A 24,614-nucleotide genomic window follows, 5' to 3' on the forward strand; every position below is an offset into this window, starting at 1 on the left:
GGAGCATCCTGTGGCTCAAGGGAAACATGGAGAGGGCAGCGCCTGGTGCTATCCCAGTGCGAGCGTGCAAAGGGCAACATGGGGACACCAAACCCAGCCTTTCTGCATCAGTAAGGTGTTAGTGTCATTAGGCAAGACCCAAGTTGTGTTCCAAAGTGAATGCCATGGTAGAGCTGATGTTGGGGACATGGGAGGAGTGGGACAGGGAGCAGGCAGCTGGAAAGCCATCAAGAGATGAATGAGCTTTGAGCGTCAAGATGAGCATCGCACCTCTTCCTCACCCATGAGAGCGATGTCTTCAGCTGGGTGGTGACATCCTGCCCTAAGGGCACTGCTTCCTCACCACCGATTTGATAACCCAGTGCTGCAGTGTGAAATCAGGGATTGGGATCCCTGTTCCCGGGTGCTATCCTGTAAAAGGGGAGGAGGCTTGGGTCAAGGCAAGCAGGGAACTAGTTCTCCTTGGGATGTTAAAGATCTTTAAAATACTCCAACAGCAGCTTGGATGCATCCAGCCCCCTCACACTCCCCCAGACGAGCCCAGGGGATCTCTATAAAGAAGCCCAAAGTACCCTTTAAAACCATGATATTTTATAACCTTCCCAGAGAGAGGAAGGTCACATTACCCCCCTTTCCAAAGGGCTGCTCTATGGAGGCGCAGATTGGGATCCAGCCAGCATCCTGGAGGGAGGCGATGGCAGCGTTGTTTAGGTTGGAGCTGCTGAAGACGTTGACAGAGAAAATGTTTTGTGTTCCCACAGAAAGAATCCTGCTGCAAAGCTTTTATTGAGCAAAAAGAAAGGCTTGTGCTGAAAAAAAAGACGGGGCTGCAGCCAAAGCACAACTGAAATGCAGCGAGCAGTTAGGAAACAGTTCAAGGCCCAAGAACTTTTGCTTGCCACAGGCAGGAGTCTCCGTGCACATGTTGCTTGAATTCATTTCCTTCTGCATTAAGGATCTTTATTTTATTAACTTTAATGTTTATAGAAACAACCATCAAAGGTAGCGGGGAGGCTGTTCAACTTTAAAGATAATTAGAATGAAGCTGGCCTGAGAACCAGCCAAGTGGGGTGAGAGAACGTCTGAGAAGAGATGGGGAAGCCAGGAGTCATGGGGAAGGATTTGGTGTGCATAGTGAAGCTGGGAAGGGAGCTGCAGGGAGCGCTCAGGGATGCTGCAAACAGTCCCAACAGGACCAAGTGCTTTCAGGAGCTGTGGCTGGTGTTAAGGAGCATCCTCTGGCCAGCTCTTCACCAGCATCTCAGCCTGGGGAGGCAGAAGGGTGATGCTTCATAGGAGCATGGGAGGGTGGCAGAGGTGGCACCAGTGCCCTCGGTCCCCTCAGCTGAGCTTCAGCACCGAGCACAAAGGCTCGCTGTGGTTTAAAGCCCTTATTTGTGTCTTGCACCCCTTCTGCTCCTCCTAAGGAGCAGCTTCACTGCCCGACTGCTGCTTGCAATTAGTGCTCAGCCCTGCGGGGCTCCTGCTTGGTGCCTGCTGGGCTGTGAGAGAGGAGCTGGCAAGAACCACCCGGCCTCTGCTTTATGTGGCCAGGCAGAAACTTCATTGCTCATTTACAACAGAACAACCCCCAAAAGCTGCACTCAAACCCCCTCAACCCCGCTGTGTGCCGAGCCCTCCACCTCTCACCCCTAAATGGGTGCCCCATCGCTTCCCAGCCGCAGGGTGGTGATGTTTAACGTGAGCGGGGGCAGCCATGGAGCAGGGCTTTAACCTGGAGTATCAGTGCAGGAGGAAGGGGATGAGCTCAAACCGTCAGTCCCAGCTGGAAACGAGTAACCAAGCACCTTCACGCTGCTCCCAGCAGAGGCTCACCTTGCCCCGTGCTGGTCCCTGGGGGCTCCTGTGTCGCTGGATGTCAGTTTGGGGAGGCAAATCCCTTTTGTTACAGACCAGATGCTGGCAAGTAAAAGACATCCCAAAATAGAAAGCCTGAGCAGTTGAAATTACCCAGCTCAGTGGTGAGCATGGGAGGGGGTTCTGCTTCCCCACCCCTTCCCACAGTTTATACATGCATGTATTTTTATATCTAGTGGAAGTTAACCCCTGGGGCCATGCCAAAGGCTTTACAAGCGTGCTCTGTTGGACTAGAGGGATTCTTGCCCTGTCTAAAAGGGCTTTCAAGGGCTTTGCCAAAGCAACAACTGTGCTGTCTGTCCAGAGGAGAGCATCAGCTGAGGTGAACCTGGGGTCTTCTATCAGCAGCAGGGCTGAGAGGGTTCATCACCTGATTCAGATTGCTGTTTCTTTGTTATTTAGATGTGTTCAGCTATCTGACGGGCTCGGGATGGACAGGGATACACAGCAGGACATGGTGAGCTCTGAAATGCCCCAGTGGGCAGAAAGGAGGTGGGGTTCGGGGGAAACCAGCAGCACGAACACCTTGATGCCTCCCCAGTCCCCATCCTGATGTGCTGGGCACCTGGTGTCCCTTGTCCCATGGGGAAAGTGGTTGGGGCTACCACAGTGGGGCTCCCATCACGGGGTACTTGGCTGAAGTACCTCCATCCCAGGCCAGCTCCATCCCAGCCCCTTCCCAGCCTCACCGGCTGCAGCTTTAAATGTCCATCCTCTACTTAACATCTCAAGACGTGGTTGAGGGGTTTTATACTCTTCAGCTTCATCTGCAAAGACTTTGTTTTCCCCTTTTGAATTGCTGATGGGTTTCCTTAGAGGAGACTGTGGCCAAAGGCTTCCAGGGATGCAGCAGCCAGAGGGCGGCTGTGAGGGAGGGAAAAGGAAGCGCTGAAAACACCCACTCGAAACCTACTGGGATCCAAGTGCTTCCTCCCAGCAGGTTTGCTCCTTCATCGCCTATCAAAGCCCATAGAACCCCCCAGACGCTGCTGCTCTGAGCTGCCCACACCTCAGCATCCGTGAGTGGGAAATGGGCCGTTTCAGGCCAATTTAAACATCTTCCCTTTTCCTGTGCAACGCCCTGTCCCCGGGTGTGGGCTCCGCACAAAGTTGCCTCTTTCCCAAGCCCTGTGGGGCTGCTCTGAGTGGGGCAGGACACCCTGCCCGTGTGTCACCACCTCACCAGAACACTGCAGCGTTGAGCTGGAAATGGCCCTAAAATGTTCCTTGTGCATCCACATGGAACTCATCCCCACGTGGGGCTGTCCCATCCGTGCCGGGTGTCCGCAGTGAGATGGTTGCTGCCCATCTTGGAAACCAGCAGGTTTGGTGGGATGAGATGGGGTGAGCAGCATATGAGTGGTCAATGTTATGCTGGTAGAATACAACTGATCCTGTTTGGGCTTGTTGCATGGGGCTGATGTGCTTTGGGTGGCTTGGGAAGGGGTCTTGGGTGATAAGGACCACTGGGATAGTGAGGACAAGCAATTGCTGCTGGTTTATGCACTTTCCTTGTGCGCAGATGCTGGGAGTAGCTCCAAAGGTGAATCCAGTCCTGGATTGTGCTGCTGCTGGATTGAGAAGTGGGAATGTGTGTGAGGAAATGCCCAGGGCAAGGAATGCACTAACCCTGACTTCTGTCTCAGGTAACCTGCGGCATCTTGCTGGGATTCATCAGGGCAATGGAGAGTGAGGTCAGACCATGGGTCCCAGCCCATCTCTAGCACCAGTGTACTGAGAAAGCCTGCGATTCAGCCCCCAAACCTACAATTTATTCTACAAACGCTGCCTCTTCATGATTTAACCTCTCAAAGCTACTGCTGCTGCTCCGGGTGCTGGGTTTTGGGCTTTTCCCAGCCTTTTTCCTGGCCTTTTGCAGCTCCAGGAGCCGGAGCCTTCCCTCCAGTGCCAGCTGAGCTGGTTGTATCAGGACAGGAGCAGAGGCTCTAAGGAAAGCCATAAATATTGTGGGGCTGGTGATGAAGCAGGGAGCTGGCAGGAGCGGAAGGACAGGCAGAGGGAGGCTGCGGATCCTGCATATTTGCTGGGGCCTCAGCAGAGCCCAATAGTTAATCATTAAAATATGCTTATATGTAACTAATCTCTGCAGGACAATGAACTGAGGAATTATTTAATGCTGTTTAAATGGGTCATAGTAGTCACTATAATAAGTGTGCCTCGAGCCAATGGGAGCTATCAGGCTCCTATAAAAGCGGGTGGGGAAGAAATAGCAGCTGGTAGGAAGAGATTGCGGAAGATCCCATGCGTGTCCTGAGCTGCATCTCGGAGCCCTCCCGACCTGCCTGAAACCAGGCTCCGGGCTGAGCCCTTCTTCAAACACTGCTGATCCCACTGGGGTCAGTGGCTGCGGTGGGAGGGACGGGGTCCGCCTGGAGCCAGCACTCTCTGCCACTCAGCACGGCCCATAGGGACCAGCATCGCCTATTTAAGGCTAAAAAGGTGAAGTTCAGCAGTGCTGTGAGTTGGGGGTTGCACCGCTGGGGCAGGGGTGAGAGGGATGCTCTTCCATGGGGCTGGTTTTGGTGAAACCCCATTTGGGTTTGCACGTTTGGAGCTGTGGTGGTGGTAGCAGCGTTATCGGGGTGTTATCCTGTGGGGACAGGGACACGCAGCAGCGGGGGGTGCTGCTGCCAGGGTTTTGCAGTAGCTTTGTAAAGGAATGGGATGGGGGGAATGAATGGAAATGGGTTTTAGTGGACTTTGATCGGCTTGTGAGAAGGATTCTATCAGCAGGGTGCTCTGTGAGCTGCTCCCAATGGCTTCTCAAGTCCTGTTCTTCAAGCACAGTGCTTGGCTCCCAGCATTCCCACTGGGATGTTTTGGCTTTATCCCTGGTATGGTTCGCAGCCCCCCAGGACCGATGCATCAGGTGCTGTTGGTGAGCACAGCTCAGACCCTCCAGCATAGCACTGACCACGGCTGGGTGAGGATGTACCTGCTGGAGGGAGAAGTGACACTGAGCTCTCTGCAGCCTTGTTGCCTGCCTTGCAATACCCAGAGAGGTGTGAGCTGCAGTGATTTGTAGCCCCACAGTACAGGCATTTACCCCTGTGGCGATGCACGCCGCTGCCCTGGCTGCCAGCCCTTGGATAAGCAGTAAATCCCAGCATCTCCAGACATCAGTTTCATCACTTTGGGGCTGGACCAAGTGACCTTTGAAGGTCCCTTCCAACCCAAACTATTCTCTGATTCTATGATACTTGGTTTTTCTCCCTTCTTTTAGTTTCATCATATTTCATCTGCCTCTTTCAGGGAATTTTCTGTCCTTTGTCCAATTTGAAGTCATGTACAGTTGATTTACACCAAACCTCACATTACATGAAACTAGCTTTCAGCTGCCTTTTCCCTGCTTGCAAGTAACCAAATGGGTGCAAAGAGTTTCAGAGGTAATCTTGGCTGCTCCAGCTGCTCTCCCATCCAGAAAATAAGGAGCACAGCCTGTTTCCTGTTAAATTTTGCTGGTCACATTGATTTACATTGTTTGTCTCGTGTTTTATGGCTTCCAAACTGATGTTGTGTTAAGCTGGCTGGAGTTTAGGCAAGAAATCAAATGCAGGCACTGGCAGGCTTCCTCACATGCGTTCATGAGGGTTGATCACATCATAGTCACATTTTCTTAGTCACTGGAGGACAAACAGCAGTGCTGCCTCGCTTGTGTCCTTTCTGGTTTGTATCGGGGCAGTGCTGGTAAAAGGAGCTTGGCATTCAAACTATGGGGCAATGCAGGCTGCAGAGGGGCTGCATCCCCCCTGTGCCATGGCTGGGTGCTCCTCTGGTGCTGGTTTGATGCCATGGGGTGTCCCCTGCCTTTATCTTAGCCCATGAGCTGTATCTTATATTCTGCCTGTTGAGGAGGGGAGTGAGTGTGGCTGATGGGCACCCAGCAGCCAGCCAAGTCCATCACACCAAACCTATGCTTTGGGGCATTAATTCATATATATGTCTATATCTATCTATATATATCTCTGTGTGTGTGTGTAGGATAACAGAATACCTCAAGTTGGAAGAGACCCATAGAATCATCAAGTCCAACTCCCTGCTCCTCACAGGGCTACCTAAAACTAAACCATATGACTAAGAGCATCATCCAGATGCTCCTTGAACTCTGACAGGCTTGGTGCCATCAGTTCCAGTGTATGTATCTGCATACTATGCATATGTGCAAATGCATTTCAAGCAAAGCAGGATGAGTTTCTTCTTGCACAGGGTGAGCTGTTGGGACTCTGTGCAGGTGAATGGGACTGTGTATTGCTGCTGCTGGTGGTGCAGGTCAGTGCATGGATGGCTTTCACCCCAGGCTGGCATGGGGAGGTTGTTCACACAGACACAGCTGATCTGAGGGGATCTGGATCCCCAGTGGGTCGCTAGCATCGTCCTTGCTGCCTCTCAGCAAGTCTGTGGAATGGGCTGTGGATGTGGCCACAAGGAACCCCGACAAAACCAACTGCTCCATCTGCTGCGGGTCAGTCAGAGGCTGTCTGCAGAGCAAGGCAGGGATTTCAGCCCAAAGGAGCCCAAAGTGTTTGGAATCCGAAGGACTGGATCTAAGGGAAAAAGCTTCTCACTGTTCACATGAGTGAGGAAAGGTTCTTGTTTCGTTTTACAAGTGTCAGCAGCACGTTGGATTGGGAATTCTGCCGTTTCTGCACCATTTTTGGCAGAGGAAGTCTCACTCTTTTCCTTAGGAAAACAAGAAATAGAATATTCCTGTCGGATGGAATGTGAGAGAATGTGCAGGAGTTAAGATTAGGGAAGGCATCCACAGAAATCCGCAGGTTCCTATGGCGATAGGTCGGACAGCATTCAGCATTAACTAGAAATCATCTCTGTATGTGTGTGTATTTGGGAATAGCGGAGGAGCCACATGGGGGGTGTTGGAGCTGGAGGGGTTGAGCGAGTCCTGATTTTGCCATTTCTATTCCCTGTCTCTCCATTGCAGCTGGAAAACCCCTGTATTGACGCTGCTCTCTGATTGACTTACAAGTGCTGCTGCAGGGACACAGGTACATTATTTGCCTTTGCTGGTGCACATTTGGGTTTCCTAAGGCAAACCGAAGGGGTTGTTTCTTGTTGTGCTCTGGGGTTTTCACACCAAGGGGCAGAGCTTCAGGAGGTCATTTCTTTGGTGCGTTTCACTCTTCTCTGTGCTGCTTTTTGAATGTAACATCTGGTTTATGGTTGAGGGGGATGTTATCCGGTGGCTCGAGCTGGGAACAGGGAGAAAGGAGGTCTGAGTTTCATAGCTTGTCTACAGTGAATTTACAGTCCCATGCAGTGGGTGAAGGTTTCAGATGTCTTCGTGCCTTCAGGTTCTCTGCTCGGCTCTCCTGGCTCCCGTCACCTCTCTGATGAAGGTGCCACCTCTGTTTTTTACGGGGGCTATTTCCCTCCTTGTAGCAAACGCAGCAGCACCTGAGCGAGCCCAGAGGGAGCGTTCAATGCCGAGTTCCCCTTTTGAAAGGCCACCGTAAAAATCAATGATTGATGGAAACCAAACAAGAGTGAGCTCTGCACGAGGGCCTCCCTCCCTATTGACTGCTCTCCCAGACTTTGGCCTGGGGGCTCCATTTCACAACGTGCCTCGGGATGCAGCCTTGGGAATGAAAAATGGGGCTAAACCAGGATGTTTTCAAGCAACATCACGGTTCTGAGCTGTTCAGCCACTGCAAACAGGGGGGTCCACGGCCAGGGTAGGGTTCTGGATCCAGGAAATGAGCCTGCCCCCAAGAGCAAAGGGGTTTTATTTATCCTATTTTTAGGGTGTTGTGTTTCCCTCCTTGTGTGCCCCCAGGAAAGGAGCCAAACTGGGGTTGCTGGACTGATGCTGCCTGGTGAAGAGCCTGAGAGCAGCCCTTGTGGAGGGAGACTTGGGGTTTGATTCAGTTTGGTTTAGCTGACAAATCCAGCCCACCCATAGAGGGGTGATGGAAACAACTGCACGTCCAGAACAGCCAGCCATGGTGGGGATGGGATTTACATGGAATCATAGAATGGTTTGGGTTGGAAAGGACCTTAAGATCATCCAGTTCCAACCCCCTGCTGTGGGCAGGGACACCTCACACTAAACCATGTAACCCAAGGCTCTGTCCAACCTGGTCTTGAACACCACCAGGGATGGAGCATTCACAACCTCCCTGGGCAACCCATTCCAGTGCCTCAGCACCCTTACAGTAAAGAACTTCCTTATATCTAAATTATGCAAATATATATATATAATATGGATATATATATATAATTTGGAGATATATATATCCAAATTACACACTGTGCTTTGTCTCATCTTTAATAGTCTCACCTTTAAAAGAAAAAGGCTGCTCCGTGCCTGGTTTCACTGGCAGCATTAACAGTGTTCTTTATGCAGTTTAAAAGCTGCTTACACTTCCATATCCCATTGCAAGCTCCCCAGACAGTGAAGGGACGAGTGACAGACTCGCTGCTTTCCCCTCAAGCACTCACTGCTCTCAAAAGGCCCGTGCCTTGCACTGGATGGAGATGCCAATGTATTTAGGTGATGGGATGGTTTTGCTTCCAGACCTAGTGGCTGCAAGAGCCAAGTCCTGCGAGAGCAGCCAAGCTGGCTGCACTGCACTCATTGCAGACTGCAGCCAACGGCCTGGGCATGGAGTGTTGTGGCCAAGGTGAATTCACTGATGTCTCACTGCCACCATCACAACCAGAGGTTGTGAAAGGCTTTGAGCGGATGCAAGCGGAGCTGTGTCTGTGGCAGTGGGGTTTTAGGGGGGTTTAGGGCTTTTGGGGTTGGTTTTGTTTAGATGTTGGGGGTTGTGAGCTGCTCTTTCACTTCCTTGTGCTGTTCTCCAGACACAGATGAGATCATTTCTTGTATCACTGGCATTATAAATAAGCTAATGGGTATTTAGCTCATTAAGTCAGCACCACATTTGCTACTGCTTTACAAACTCAGGACTTAAGCCTGCAAGCTGCTGAGCATCTCAGCCATTCAGACTTCATGGGACAAGAAATAGCTTATCCCTCTTCTGTTGAGGCCTGCCGTGCTGCTAGCGGTGCTTTCCCAGGCAGACACCAGTGGATGGGATGGATGAAGGTGCTGTGCTGAGGATGGGCTATGCAGGCACAGTGGGGCTGTGAGGAGCATCCCTCCTCTCTAGTAGATGAAAGCCCAGTGCTTTGCTCCCTGCCTCCTTGTCCAGCCATGCAGAGCAGCTCGGCGATAGCCACCAAGAGCATCGCACGTCACTCAAAGCAAACACCTTCAGCAGCGTGGGAGGGCTCATGTGAGACTCTAAGAGCTCCAGCTTAGTGAATCCCTGTGATGCTGGATTCCACCCCCCCCTTTTTTAGGGAAACCTGAAGAAAGGGAAGGAATTGGGCTTGTTCTCGGATGTTCCCGTGCCGGAGACAAGCGCTCTGCCTGCGCACGTCCATTGTGCCACATAGGCAACTGTCTGCAAGCCAAGGACAGGGGGAGATGCCTAGAAATGTAAGGGAGGAGAGCATTCACTGCTGCTCTGTGAGTGGAAAAACAGCTCCTTCTGTATTTACTGGATAGCGAGGACTGCCTGGAAAATCCCAGGAACTCTGCACCTCCAGAGGCTCCTGCAGCTGGGGAAAAACAGTCTCCCCATGAAATAATACATCTGATGCCTAAACCGCCTGTGAGAGCAGGGGTGAGCACTGCGTGGAGGTGTTCCCAGCTCCAGAATCGTTTCTCCAGGCACATGGAAAGAACAGTTCTCAGCTGCCTCATTTAGAAAGCAGCAGACACGAGATCAGACAGAGGTGGGGGAATATGGAGCCATTCATCACAAAGCGCCGCTTTATGGGGTCAGAGCGGAAACCACCTTGCTCCTCTCTGAGCCACAAGCGGGTTGCAGTTGGGTCACAGCTACTTGATAGGAAGTCCCTGTTCTCCTGACTTTGATAATGGCAGTTTAAATCCTCCTGAACTGGTGCTTGCAGCAGAAAAGCCAGCCCTGCTTGATGATGAGCGCGGCCCTGCTGAGGTTATGCACAAGGGTGATGCTGTGTGTGCAGGTTGATGGATCCCTGCGCTGATCCAGAGGCTTTTTGTGGGTGAACACTGAGAATGGGACCTTCCAGGTCCTGCAGTGATCCCCAGGGCTTGGTTTTGCTGGGTTTGGCTGTGCAACAAAATTGTATGGCTATCAAAAGTGCCCCAGCCCCTGAGCCCATACTCCATGTCCGCTCCTCCATCCCCCGGGGCAAACCTTGCACTGCCAACATGATCGATACAGGAGGCAGGCAGGCCAGGAAAATAATACCAGTAGCAGAGAAAAGCAATAAAGATGAGTGTGCCCCTGGGAACCACAGACAGACACCAGCATCCTTCCAAGTTAAACTGCATCCTCACTGGGCTCGCAGCTGACAGCTCTGCTCTGCTCCTAAGACAGACTGTGGTAGGGGCAAGGCATGATTCTAGGTGGAGAAACATCTATTCAGCAGAAACATCTTCTTCTCCTGCTGTGAAGGGATGCGGAGGAATGTCATCAGCTTAATGGCTTGTGGGACCTGTTTTCCCTGTACTTGTGAACACAGTCCTTGGATGCTCTCCTCCTCTAGGGATCATGAGTCTTCCCTGGTTGGGTCGTTTTGGGTCTGTCTGCAGTTACAGACACTGCTGTGATCCATCTGCAGTGGTGGGTGCCAGCTGCCCCCATTGCTCCCCATCCTGCCATGGTGTGCAGCCAGGAGTGGGGTATTCCCATCCCTTGCCCCTGCTTCTGGGGGCTGGAGTAACCCTCAGCCCAAGATCAATTTAGGGCATCACAGAGGCTGGGATGTGGGGGATGCAGCCCCGTGGTCCTCTCCTGGCCAAGGACCCCACTGAGGACTTGAAGGTTGTGCTGATTTAAGAGCTGGCAGTTTACTTTGTCGGTGAGGTGTTACATCCATCCTTTCGCCCCTACCAGAGGGCAGTTTGTCCATATTCATAAAGACAGTGATAACAGGATTGACTTAAGCATGGCTTTGACACAGAGCCAACTAAGCACTTAGGGAAGAATGGATGCTCAGTTGTGCTCTGGGCTGTGAGACAGCACAGGCACACGTGGGGCTTGGGAGTTCTGAACTACCTCTACCTAAAGCCGGATGAATTTCCCAGAGGCACAGGACAAGCTGAAATCCAACCCCCTTGCGCTGTGCTTCATCGTATCAGCTTCCTCCTCCAAATCCCTCTTTCCCCTCAGTTCACTCTAGAATGGATCTATCCATAGAAAACCTTCTATAACAGAGGTAACGGAGATGTTTTGAGGCAGAAGCAACAGCTGAGCCTCTCTCCTGGCTTTCCAAACTCCTTTAGTGAGTGTGGGGCTGAAAGCCATGAGCCTGCTCCATCTGCCTCTCACTGTGACAGCCAGCCAGCAATGAGCAGGGTTGTGCAATCCCTGCCGAGGCATTCAAGGAAAAGGAATAATATTTAACAGTCCTGGCAGGAACATGCCCAAGGCAGAAAGTGCAGCTGGGCAGGGCCAGAGGGAAATTCTTTGCCTTCTTAAGGTTGGGAAGGTGGAATTAAGGTAAAATACTCTTGCATGAGGTCCAAGATACCGAAATGAGCAAACTTCCTCTTGCTTTTAAACATCTCACCTGAGCTGAGTTCAGGAATACTCTTGGGATGGAATTGGTGTGAGGAAAAGCATTGGAAGTTCAGGGAGGAAAAAGGAAAGAGACCTGGTTCTGACTCTGAATGTGCTAGACCTCCAGCTAGCGGAGGTCAGGGCAGCGCTGCTGGGGACTGCGCTCGCTCAGGCGCTGGTCCAGCAGTGACTTGGATGCTGTGTTTGGAAAGATGCTGCTCATCAGGCAGCCCTTGGTACCGGTGTACCTTGGTACCAGCAGCACAGTCTGTCACTGCTGATGGAGCTGTGACAGTCTGCATTGCCCAAGGCTCTGCCACCAGGCACCGCACCCCTGTGTGTCCTGGACCCAACAAGTGGAGGGAGCAGGGATGCAGCCGCCAGGCTCTGTCCCTCCAGGCAGTGATGTCCAGCTGGTCTCTGATTTGAAGCTGTTGCTCACATTTGGAACTAACATGAAAAAAAGGCTTAATGGGAAGCTCCTAAATGGCTCCAGCTTTCAGGAGTCGGGACTACTCTTCATTCCTCCTCCTCCCACCAGCAGTCCCAGAGCCGCTGGGTAGCACTGCTTTAAAGCATGGGAACAATGGGAAACCATGCCACTGCTAAAGGAAAATTGGACACAAAGCAGGAGCAGCCACCAGGACCCACTCCTGTTCCTGGTAGAGCTCAGCAGACCCTGAATGTGGCCCTGCAGCATCGCCCAAGCTCCCCCTGACTGAAGCTGCAGCTTCACTCCTGGGCTCATCCTTCATCCCGTGCGTGCAGCTGAGCCCCAGCAACGAGGAATTATTCCTGAGCTTCAAGGAACAAACCAGGAGCAAGGCAGCAAGGAGCAGCCAATGGAAGTGTCAAACAAACCATGAGCAATTAAGTGCTATAGCTTCTTGTTTATCCACCTGCAACAGCAGCTTCATGGCTGGGACTTCAGCTCTGTCTCCAGTGAGACTCCACATGATGCAGTATTTGATGGGTTATTTGATCCATGGCTCCCTGGGTGAGTGATGATTAAAGGGCCCAGCATGGGGCACCCTCTACTTACAGTAGCTCTGTCTGCTTTGTGCATCCTTTCCCTTGGAGAATGGCATTTTTTCCTCCCTGGAGGCCCTGTTTGATTGCCACAGATTGGAAGCCTTTAAAAGGGACTATCTGTGTGAGTCACAGTTAAAGCCACAAAAGAAAAACCAATAAAGCAATCTGAAAAGTGCTGTTTAATGGATTGAGGCAAACTGACTGGAAACAGGATACAGACTTTCATCTTTAAATGGTTAGCTCAAATCCAGCTGCATTCGGGAGCAAACGACATTTATTCCTTATCAACAGCTCAGAGAAAAGACATTTGAAAGGAATTTTACCACCTGAAAGGAGCTGCTGCTCTCTCTGTGCTCCCAGCACCTCCCTGAACACGTCTGAAAGCCTTACGGGTGTTAGGTACCCTTGAAACTCAGTCTTTACAGGGCAGAGCTTTTCCCACCATGAAAATACAGTCCTGAATGTAGGTATCTGCTCATACATCTGCCTTTGCTTCATTTTCATAGCAAATAAGTGCATTCACCCCTCTCAATAGCGATGCTTCTCCATCACCTCAGTGAAGCAGGAGCCATGGACTAAGTGCTCATCCATATCAGCTCTCCGGGCAGCACTGGCAGCGAGTGTTGGCTCATCAGTATCAGTGAAAACCACATCTTGACAGGCTCATAAAAGCCTTATGACACTGCAGGGGCTGTGAGACACGGGGTAATGGGCTGTGATTAATTCTCTCATCCTGATGGCATCGCTGTCAGCTCAGGGCTGGGATGATGGCAAAGCCCAGCTGGTTATCTCCCCAGCTGCGCAGGATCCGTCCCGTCTCTCCGGGAGATGGGTCAATGAGTCAGACCTGACCCTAGAGCTTTCGGGATGAAAAGGGATCTCTTCCTGTACAGTGGTTTCCATCAAGGCCTCACTGCTGGTGCTGTCTCCCAGCCCTGGTGTCCCCAGCCAGCCAAGCCCTCACTGAGTCTTGTGGCTCCCATGCTTCACTGTCCTGCTGCAGTGACACAGAGATGGCTTTTCCCAGGCTGAACTTTGGGCTGGCATCATGTTAAATCCCTTTGGCTGACTTTCTTCCCCTATTTGGCAAGCAGAACAGATCTGGGGAATATCCCATGGGATTGTTCCCTTTGATCGACCCTGCAGCTGCCCTGACTTCTCTGCAGGGTGTTTGTCTGCATGCAGTGATGGCAGCTGGGCCAGGGCTCCTGTGTGTAAAGAAGAAATATGTTTTCTGTTTAATTCAGCCTTTACATATCACTATGTTAATGTTAACAAGTCAAATTCAACCTATTTTCCCACTTTTTAGGGGAAAAAGGAATAAAAGGTCTCTTTCTGCATAGAGCACTGAGAAGGAAGGAGTTAGGCTGACCTAAGGCCAGTGTTCATTAGAGGTGAGTTAATGTGTAGATGAGTCTCTTCATATGGCTACACCTCCAGGGGCAAAGTGCTGGTGTGAATCATCCCCCCCCTTGCCTGGCTGCTCACCCAGCTGTGGGGCAGGGGAGTTGTGAGATGTGCTGCAGCTGGCTCAAGCTTGTGCTCCGGCCTGATGCTTTTCCAGATGTGTGTGCAGCTGTGCACGTGGTTGGCACATGGCTGGCGCTTCCCCACTGCTGCAGAACAGGTGTGTAACAGCAGAGGAGACCTGAGCTGCGGGCCAGGCAGTGCTCCCTGCCGTCCTGCACTGCCTCGTGCCTGTTAAAATGTGTAACTGTGGCTTTTCTCCATTTCTGGGACATTTGTAGTGCTGCACTTAACACCCAGGACAGAGGGATCATGGGGTTTGGATGGTTTCCAGGCAGCCAAGAAAGCCGATGCCATCCTGGCCTGTACCAGCACCAGTGTGACCAGCAGGGCCAGGGCGGTGATCATCCCCCTGTACTGGGCACTGGTGAGGCTGCATCTTGAATTCTGTGTTCTGGGTCCCTCACCACAAGAGAGACATTGAAGTGCTGGAGTGGGGCCAGAGAAGGGCACAGAGCCGGTGCAGGGCCTGGAGCACAAGTGTGATGGGGAACGGCTGAGGGACCTGGGGGGGGTTCAGTCTGGAGAAGAGGAGGCTCAGGGGGGACCTTATTGCTCCCTACAAGTGCCTGACAGGAGGATGGAGCCAGGAGGGGCTGGGCTCTGCTCCCAAGGAACAAGGGATGGGACAAGAGGAAACGGCCTCAAGCTGCACCAGGGCAGGTTTAGATGGAGCTGAGGAACAATTCCTGCCCCAGAGGGTGCTCAGGCATTGGAACAGGCTGCCCAGGACAGGGCTGCAGTCACCGACCCTGCAAGTGGAGACGAGGCCTCAGTGCCATGGGTCAGTGGTGGCCTTGGCAGTGCTGGGGAGCGGTTGGACGGGATGAGCTTACAGGGCTTTCCCAACCCGGTTCCAGACCGGGCTCTGCAGCCCCTGCCCGCGGGCAGCGCTGGGGGAGGGAGGCGTTTCCCTGTCCCAGCTCTCCGACGTTCAAACCTTCGCTGTCCCCCCCCCCCAGCTGTTCCCCGCTGTGCACATCTGCCCGGCACCGCTCCGCGCCCGCGGGGCTCCTCCAGATGCTCACGTGGCGCCACCGCCCAGATGTGCGCCCCGCCCGCCCCAGCTGTGCGACACAGCTGTTTCCCGCCACGCCCCGCCCCCGCCGATAGGCCCCGCCCCCTCACCTGTCAATCTTCTGCTCGGGCCCAACCGCGTCCCGCGACATATCGAGGCCCTCGACCAATCAGGGCGTGGTTGTGATTTCCATGGCAGCCGCAGCCGCGCGGCTCAGGGCAGGCGGCGGTGCGGCCGCTCCGGGTCTGGGTCCCCGGTCCCCGTCTCCCGTCCCCTGCGATGGTGCCCGAGCGGAGCCACGGCGGAGGACGGGCGGCAGCGCCGCTGCTGCTGCGCGGCTCTATCCCGGCCCTGGCAGCGCGGGGCCGGCGGCAGCGCAGGTGAGGAGCCGCTGCCCGCAGCGCACCTGAGGCGGGAGGCTCCGACGGGGCAGGCCCCGGGCACGGCCGTTCCCCCCCCCCCCCAACCTCGCAGCCCCGACGGCAGCCGCCGTGCTCCGCCCTGCCCCGCCCGGCGCTGGGGCGGCCCCGGTGCCGCCGGAGCCGTTGCCTTTGTCGGCCGGGGTTGGACGGCCGCGGCCTGAGGCGGCGGTTGCGAGCGGGTCGGCGCTGTGGCCGTGTCCCTTCAGCGGCCCGAGTGGCGGGGACCGGAGCGGGGCGCTCCGCTGTGCGGGCATCGCAGCCGGGAGCGCCCGAGGATGCGCGGCGGGGTCGGGGAGCTGCTTCCCGCCGGTGCCGTGGCGGGGTTCAGTGCGGATCCGAGCCGGGTAAAGGGGAAAGTTTCCGTGCGGGCGGGAGAACCCGCGCGGCTCACGGCTTTGTTCGGCGGCGGGGGAGGCTGTAGGCACCGCGGCGGGGCAGGGGGGGCACGGAAATAGACCCACAGCGCTGCGTGTGTATCTGCGAACAGCGGAGAGCGGTCGTAGTGTGCGAGCGGCTCAGCGGCAGATCTAACGTCTGAGCTGGAAGGGGTTTTCCTGGTGCTGTCGCTGGAAGAAGCCATTTGCATGTGATGGTGTGAGCGCCGTTTTGTAGGTCTGTATCTTTACCGTTAAGCAGTTTGATTCAGTGGAGTACCCTGTATAATAATAGAGTGCTGGAATCCGCCTGAGGAGGCACAGTACAGGTAAAAGTGCACGGAAGAGGAGCTCATCTGTTCATCAGTGCGTGCTACTCTCTGGTTTTCCCCTCTTTTAGTTAAAACCCAGTCCATCCCTTTAAAGAGCTATAAGCCTGTGTGTTGCCAATAAAATTCCTCTTGTTGAATTGTTCTCCAGTAGTAACTGTAGTGCTTAACAGATACTGTGTATTCTTGCGTAACTGGGAGCATGTTGGTAACTCTCTTTTGACCATTCAATATGCAAATCCAGATCATTTACTGGAGGTATTATATATGCGGCTGCAGTAGAATGTTCTTTGTTTTAATTAGCTGTACTTTTAAACTCGTTTTAGATGGCTTAAATGTTGAAAAACCTGAAAGTGCTGAATTTTGAGTCAGCTTGGCATCAATTTCGGGTCTGCTATGGTTTCCTTCTCTGTAAAGCTTATGAGTGTTAGTAGGTCCAGAGAAAGCACAAGTGCTTCTGACTTTCTTTACACACACACGTACATATATACGTGTGTATGTCTGTATATCTAGTGGAAGATCATGAAGAAAGCGTCTTTTGGGGGGTGTAACTGGTAAATGGAAGGGTTACAGCTTGCTGCATCTTTTACTATTGATTATATGAGAGAAAGGCATAAATGTGAGCACTTGTTTTTTTACTCCTTGTAATATGATTGCACTTGAAACTGTGGGGTTATTACACCGTTGTATGTGGTCTCCCCCAGTACGGAAACTTGGGATTCATCAAGCTTGAGGTTAAAAAACAACCCCCCAAAGTAGGTTCAAGGGGAATGCAAATCTGTGAACAGCATTCCTACTTATGAACGGTAAGGGAATGTTGTTCACACATCTGCATTCCCCTACACTAATTCTGTCCAACTTTGTCCTATCTGCTTGTTGAACTACTCTGCGTGAAGACGGGCTTCACGAGGTCGAGTTGGCTCTTTCATCTCAGCTGCTTTCTGGCAGATGACTTACTGCTTAGTCCTTTGTGGAAATGAGTGAAAGCTGCTGGTTCTGTTTTATCAGCCTTTTCTACCGTATAACTGATGGGAGAAGAAACCTAGAGAAAACAAATGCAGGGCTTGATAGCCATGATGGTTGAAAAGCTAAAGATGGACTTGGTACTCAAGGCTGCTTGATTTTTATTTCTAGCTTTGCTGTTTTGCTTGGGGTTTGCTTTCTTGTGCTGTAATCTGGCATTCCTCTCAGATGCTGTTATGGGACTGGCAGTAACATATGATATCCGGTCTTGGGGAAGTCATTAAGGTGATTGTGCAAACACCACTTTAAAGGCGTAAAAGTGCTTCCTGGATACTTAAATGACTTTTGGAACAATGTTCTAGATGAGCCTGCGACGGCTTGGATAGCTTCTTGAAGTGGTATGCAGTGAATATTTCAGTCGTGTTCCTTGGTGGTGTGCTATACCATTATCATGTAACTGTCAGCTTTCCTATGCAATCTTCTTTGTGGTGAGCAAACACCAACGACCAGAAACAAACCAGTTCAGTGAAGGAAAGGCTTTATGGAATTCCTTGCTGTCAGTTTTATTTAGGAATGTTGAAAGAATGACGTTGTATGCAAGGGCTTCTTACTGGGACTGTTTAATACAGAACTTTCTCGAAGAAATATATTGTCTCCACTTTTCTGAATGTACATTGTTTTGAAGGTGATTCCTGAGAATTCTCAGTACCTGCTGCCTCTCCAGTATTCAGGTTTATAGAGGGAAAGTGAAGGTGCAAGGAGAGGCAAGGAAGGTACTGATGTGAGTGACAGTTGCTTCTTTTAAGTCCTGGTAGCATTTTCATTTCTCTTTCTACTTTCACGAGCAGAGAACAGAGTGACCATAGAGAACGACAGGCTAGGATTTTTTTCCCATTCACTTTAGCAATCTTGCCACTGTAAAATGAATATCCTCTGCAGATTTATACCATGAGCCTTGGGTGGAGTAGTCAGGCTGTGGCTGTGCATCTGAAAGCGTTTCTGACTTGTGAGGATCTTCTGGTTCTAAAGTCTATAAAGCCTCGTGGGGGGAATCATAGCCCCAGAGACTAAGGGATGGAATAAACCTCCTGAGTAGGAAAAGAAAATCGTATGAACACGATAGGAGGACAAGGGTAAACTGTAGAGGGAATGTGAGGGGGATCACAACTTTCCAGCAGTGTGAACTCCAGCATTCCTGCTCCTGCTTTCCAGCAGAGGTGGGAGGGCACAGCATTTTGGGAAGGATGCCCATGAAGCACGATAGCCCATTGACACATAGCTGAGTGTGATCTTTCCTCCCAGCAAAGCTCTCCAGGTGTGTTGAGGGCAAACACGGTGGTGAACACTTGGGCAGATGCAGGGACAAGATACACTCACAAAACTCCAAGCAGTACTGCTGTATTTGCTCTTCCTAGAAAGAGATCTGGGTGCCAGAGTCTGAGCCAGAAGTCCAAGAGGTGGAAGCAGAGCCCAAGGGCAAGCTAATCACTGAGAAATGCTTTCATTGGCGGGGTTGGCAGGGGTTTGGTTGGGTTTTTGCTTGTTGATATTGATAGTTCCAGTGTTGCTTTGCTTCAGTTTAGCCTTGGAAGAAGCTGCCTGCTTGAACATGAGAAGTGAGGTGGTCATCACTCTTTCCAGCCTCGAAAGTGCAAGTCTGAGCTCTAGAGCTTATGAGGCTTGTTTATTACTGGGTGGTAGTTAGTGGATCATCTTTTTTCCTGCTGGCAGGGAATGCTTTCAACAACACCAGACCCCAAACCGTTCTAACATCACACACGAATGAATGATTTGCCTCTTGACTATGCTAAAAATCTGCAATGCTTTTTGGGTGAACTTGAGGAAAAAGGTCTTGACCTGCTGCATGCAGGGAGAGGGATTAGTGCGTGCAGAAGGAGGAAACAAAGCAGGCATTTTTGCTTTGCTAACATCATCTTGTGGCTGACTCATAGGCCTGACTTTTCTGGGAATAAAATTCAGCTACATACGCTTCTGCTTAGCTGCACTTTCTCATAGTGAAACGTGGAGATCTTTTTTTCTTGGTGTTACACTTATTTTCCTCGGAATTGGGTTTAGTCTCTCGTTTGAAATTGAAGGCTAAAGGCCTTCCCTACCGTTGTAGCCATCTTCAGCTTCCTCAGTGTATGACTGTGTTGGGTGTGTTGTTTTGGGTGCTTTGTTTCTCTCAGTTCTTTTGGGGTATCTTTATTAACATGTGCTTTTAGGTGGAGCTTCGCTTGGCTTTCCTCAGCTCACGGTGGGTAGAAATGCCGCAGTTTCCAAAGCTCTGCTTAAATGCTGACAAGGGATTGCTTTTGCCTCCTTGTGATTTTTAAATGCTCTCAGTTGAGTGTCTGTTAGCAGCAGGACATTGAAGACTTGTAATAATCCTTCAGGCTGGCAGATGCGATCCAGAGCCCTTCCTCATGCAGAGGAGGGAGAAGGTGGGGTTTATTTGCAAGCTGCTAGCAGGGCAGTAACTTCCATACGTCATACTTTGTCCCAGAGAGCCTTCTGTGTAACATCAGGCCCAGAAGGGAGGTTGCTGGCTTGGAGGGTAGCTTAGCTTGCTGAGAGGTGCTGTTTCTGACTGCTCTTCTGTTGGTTTCCTGACATACAAAGTCCTGGTCTTGCCGCAGTTCACGGCAGTTGCACACAGCAGGTATTGCTTCCAGGCAGAACAACCCCGTTTGTGCAGAAGCTCTTTATGGTCTTCCAGCCTTTGGCATCTTTGAACTTACCAAGAAAAGTTCCTGCATCAAATGGAAGTATTTGTGGTTGACTGGTATGGGGGTTCTTTGTCGTGTGGATGGGGTTTTGTTTCGTGGGCGAGTGGGCAATACTTGGAGTAGGTTTAGGGAACCTACTGGCAGACCACAAGGCTTGTTTGCCTTCCCAGCTGGAATTACATTGAGAGTCATCATTCTGCTTTACCCAGCCTGTGAGATGAGGATTTCAGCCTTCCGTCAAAAGGCTTCTGCTTGTTGGTTCTGAAAGCTGATGCTGGTTTTCTGTTGTTTGATTTAAGTGATATATATCCTCTTATAAATGGGCAGAGGAAAACAGTTGATGCACTCAGTCTTGACGTGTTTTTCTTGTAGTAATCAGCTACCTACCTGCTGCATTTAGGGAATGTTTGTGTCATCTTCTTTTTTTTCTTTGAGGAAATGAGGTTTATGGGATTTATTCGAACTTGAATAATGTCAGGGATTGTGTGAACTATAAATATTTGCAGGTCTGGTGTGCTCTGTGGCAAAATACTGTTCCTGTTGTGGTAACTCTTCTCTCAGATGAGTACTGACTTTGAACTAAATCTTTACTGCATCTAAAGCATTTAAAGATACTCTATGTACTTTTTGCTAGTGTTAAGCAGAACAGTTTCCCCTTCCCTCATTGAAGGTTGGGTGCACCTACTGAATCTGTTCTGATTTGTCTTTCTTTCTTTCTGAGTACTGTACTGAGCTGACCTCCACTTACGTTTTGGGAGTGTGTTTCTTTTAATGGCCAGATTTTTAAGGTGCAGTTGAAGCCAGCTCTTTAGCAAGGAGAGGTATGTAAAGGAGAATTAAACCTCTGATGGAGGATGGATTGATTATGAGAGTGATGTTCTGGCAAGAGAGTGTGGGAGAGCTCCATGGCCATTTCATATAGGAAGAAGCGAGTTAATCCTTAAGCTATGATTCCAGTTTAATTTTGGTAAGAAAGACTGAACTTTGAGTGTAATCATAATCATTGATTGGAACAAGCTTTGTTAGTGTGAAGAAGCAAGACGTTCTCTCACAGCTTGGCAACTGGCTCTCCTGGATGCACTGCAAGAGGAAAAATATACTGTGACAGATGCCTGCATGAGGAATTCCCTTCCTTCCTCCCTTCTTCTGCCCCTGCACTGCTATGGTGTGAAGTGGGAGTTCTGTCCTCTGCCTATTGCCATCTGGTTGCACAGCCTCATAGAGCAGGGGCTGCAGAGTGCAAGGTGCTTACCTGTTAAAAGCTGCAGCAGCATCTGCAAGGCTGCTTGCCTGCTGCTGCTGACCATGAGGGCAGTGGTCTGGTGGGGAGCAGCTCTCCAGTCTTGCTCAGGTGGTGACTTCAGAACCTCTTGAGTTAATGGCTGGGTTGGTGTGGAAGAAAAGGTGACTTGGGTGATGTTTTGGAGAGAGGGCAGAGTAGGCATATGGATGTTCTTCATTCAGGGCTGTGTCGTGCCTTGCTGCCAGAGATGGAAAAGCCTTGAGGAAGCCAGTCATTGAAAATGTTGGCGGTACCTCAGTACTTGGAGGTCCTCACAATTAGGAGCATCTGTGATTCATACTGTGCAGTGAGTTATTTAGAGTACTGATTTCATTTGGGTTTTGAGAGGAAGAGTCAGTTTTCAGCCTACCTTCTCTGAAAATCCAAAGCTGATGAACTGCAGACTACAGGTGAAACATCTGTCTGTGTATTAGCTGTTATGAACAGAAAAAATAGAGATGCAGTGTACAGATTGTCACGAACAGATCTAGTCATCCGGGCAGCAGAGTACCAGTTTTATCTCAGCTAGTTGGATATAACCCACTGCTATTCATTTTAAGACGTGGAATAATCTTAGTCCTTCTTGTGTCTGTATTGGAATTCAGCAGACAGGTCTTTTAAGTCTTTTGTTTTTATCTAAAAGCTTTGTTCAGACCCATGCTTGTCCAGGCATCATCTCGCACAGCCTTTGTTTTCATCTCATCTGTGAAAATGAAAATTGCTTTTAAATAATGCAGTATTAAAAATCCTACATGAAAAGGGGGGGAAAAGGAAAACCTTGGGTTTATTTGGTGTCTCTTGGGGTTTCAGCCTTCATCTCCTTGGAAAAATAACTTTTAGAATTTCAAAAAGGGGCTATATAGTATATTTAGTAATAGGTGTGCTGGCTGTGCAAACCCTGAATTCCAGTGCAAGTCTAACTTGTTTTTGAATACTGGGCTCTACTGTCACTGTAGAGAACAGTACCATTCCTATTTGAAGAAAACTTGCAGGAGAAAAGCAGTGGCTTTTGGTGTGGTAAAATTGACTTGATTCTAAGAAGTCATATAATAGTCATATTGAGAAATGGCTCTGTCACAGACAGAGCTATTCTTCATTGCCTAAAGGCCTCCATCGAAAATTGGACACTGTCAGTGTTGGTAGGTAACTGTGCAATGGCTTTTGCTAACTTCTTGTATCCAGTGAAGGAAATGGAGTATTTCAAGCAAAACAGGAGATCATGTAGTTATGTGAAAATGTGATGATGAGCAGGATACTGCTACCATCCGTGCAGCAAGCCAGAGGTATTCTAATACTTACATTTGTCTATCGTTTCTCATGTGATCTGTGTGGGGTATCTTGTTCTTTTTGGTTATATCTTGGTGACTGGCTTCTTTAATGTGTAGAGTCCCATATAAATGATGTCTTTTCTTGACTGTTAGCGGTGGCTATCCAGTAGAAGAATCCTTTCAAGTCCGTTAAGATGTGCCAGAGAACTTGCATGTAAATGGTAACTGTAGTCCTGAATCCTATGCTTTGTGTTGGGTCTATGGGTTAACAAAAAAGCTTTTTATTATGGGGTGGTCATGATTAGACTTTGCATTTACTGGTCTTAGTGCAACACCAGGAAATAATAGATTTATTGGACAGAGCCTTGGGTGACGTGGTTTGGTGTGAGGTGTCTCTGCCCATGGCAGGGGGGTTGGAACGGGATGATCTTAAGGTCCTTTGCAACCCAAACCGTTCTATGATTCTGTGATTTCTGTTGTTGATTCATCACAGTAGATCTTAACAAAGTTCTAAATACGTATTTTCTTTTTCCCCTCTCACCAGACCTTAATTTATTTTGGATTAGGATTCCCATGGCATGTGAACTAGAAGATACTTTGAAGTAGAAGCTTTCTTTCTTTTGAAGTGACAGTCTTTTATCAAAATGGTTGGGAAACTCAAACAGAACTTGCTACTGGCATGTCTGGTGATCAGTTCGGTGACGGTGTTTTATTTGGGCCAACACGCCATGGAGTGTCACCATCGAATAGAAGAACGCAGCCAGCCTGTGAGGGTGGAGAGTGTGAGAAGCACAGTAAGAACTGCTTCCAATGTGAATGCAAACAAAACCTTTGCTTACAACAAAGACATGCCTTTAATATTTATTGGAGGAGTCCCTCGAAGTGGCACTACCTTAATGCGTGCTATGCTTGATGCCCATCCGGATATTCGATGTGGAGAAGAGACAAGGGTGATCCCAAGAATTCTGGCAGTTAAGCAGATGTGGGCTAGGTCAAGCAAAGAGAAGATCCGACTGGATGAAGCTGGAGTGACAGATGAGGTTCTGGACTCAGCCATGCAAGCGTTTTTGTTGGAAATCATTGTGAAACATGGGGAGCCTGCTCCGTATTTGTGTAACAAAGATCCCTTTGCTTTAAAATCCTTAACTTATCTTGCCAGAATTTTCCCCAATGCCAAATTTCTTCTGATGGTACGGGATGGTCGTGCATCTGTGCATTCCATGATATCTAGAAAAGTCACAATAGCTGGATTTGACCTTAACAGCTACAGGGACTGCTTGACCAAATGGAATCGTGCTATAGAAACTATGTATAACCAGTGTATGGAGGTTGGTTTTGAAAGGTGTATGCTCGTGCATTATGAACAACTCGTATTGCATCCTGAAAGATGGATGAGAACTCTCTTAAAGTTTCTTCGCATCCCATGGAACCAAGCTGTGCTGCACCATGAAGAAATGATTGGAAAAGCAGGGGGTGTTTCTCTTTCAAAGTGAGTATGAGCATTCCTCCTTTACCTTGTATTGTTCTAAGAGCTAAAATAGTACATTTTGCATAGAAAAGACTAGTCATAACTTGGATTCAGTTTTTAAGTAGCTAATGATGTTTTGGGAAACTGGTTTATGATGCATGTTAGCTGGGAAGTAAGAATCCCTGTTACCTAATGATTTGCAGTCTCTGATTGCTCCCATTAAACAACTGTCCCACTAATGTGTATGGAGCATGTGAGTGAATTTTTAACTAATGATCAGTCTAACTTGAATTTAGATGTCTCGTGCCGGCCTTACCTCCAGTATAACTTTGCTTTTCTCCATGCCCCAAAATGAAGCTGGCTTATTTTATCTAGGCTGGTGTTACTTACCCTGGCGAGATCACCCCTTTGATTTCAGGAACTTAAGGCCTGTCAATGCCAGAATGGCTGTTGAGTTACGTTTGCCAAGGACATACTCTTCCAGGAAACTTGAGAAAGTGTTCCAACAAAATAGAGAGCAGAATTGGCGTGCTGTTCTGTTGGCATGTGCTCCAAAAAGAGCAAGCATTTTGAATAAAATTAACCTTGTTGTGAGCAAATCTCTCAGTATTACTGCCGTGCCATCTGTGCACCTGATTTAGCCTCTTTCAGAAACCAATCTCCTGAGAAAACCTAGATGGGTGTTGTGAAGAGGAAAAAGGGTAGATAATTCTCCAGTTAAACTA

The 24,614-nt window shown here is 49.9% G+C and overlaps 1 protein-coding gene across 9 annotated transcripts in view; it reads left to right on the top strand.

Moving 5' to 3' along the window:
* Positions 1 to 24,614, top strand: part of TPST1 (tyrosylprotein sulfotransferase 1) — a 49,999-nt gene that overhangs the window by 3,606 nt on the left and 21,779 nt on the right. For 4 of the 9 annotated variants that reach the window (XR_009746435.1, XR_009746434.1, XM_061470499.1 and 1 more), the window contains exons 1-2: positions 15,296 to 15,434; positions 22,966 to 23,910. Coding sequence is in view for 2 of the 9 variants with exons in the window: in XM_061470499.1 (XP_061326483.1) it covers positions 23,066 to 23,910 (845 nt within the window). In the remaining 7 variants the exon portion in view is untranslated. Of the gene's footprint in view, positions 1 to 4,021; positions 4,357 to 15,295; positions 15,435 to 15,722; positions 15,821 to 22,356; positions 22,437 to 22,965; positions 23,911 to 24,614 lie in introns of those variants that run through there. The other 5 variants (XR_009746436.1, XR_009746437.1, XR_009746438.1 and 2 more) reach the window with 5 other exon arrangements.

Source organism: Pezoporus flaviventris, unplaced genomic scaffold, assembly GCF_033815535.1.
Source record: "Pezoporus flaviventris isolate CSIRO_AGI_PZ_B2104156 unplaced genomic scaffold, CSIRO_AGI_Pfla_v1 ptg000063l, whole genome shotgun sequence".
NCBI lineage: Eukaryota > Metazoa > Chordata > Aves > Psittaciformes > Psittacidae > Pezoporus > Pezoporus flaviventris.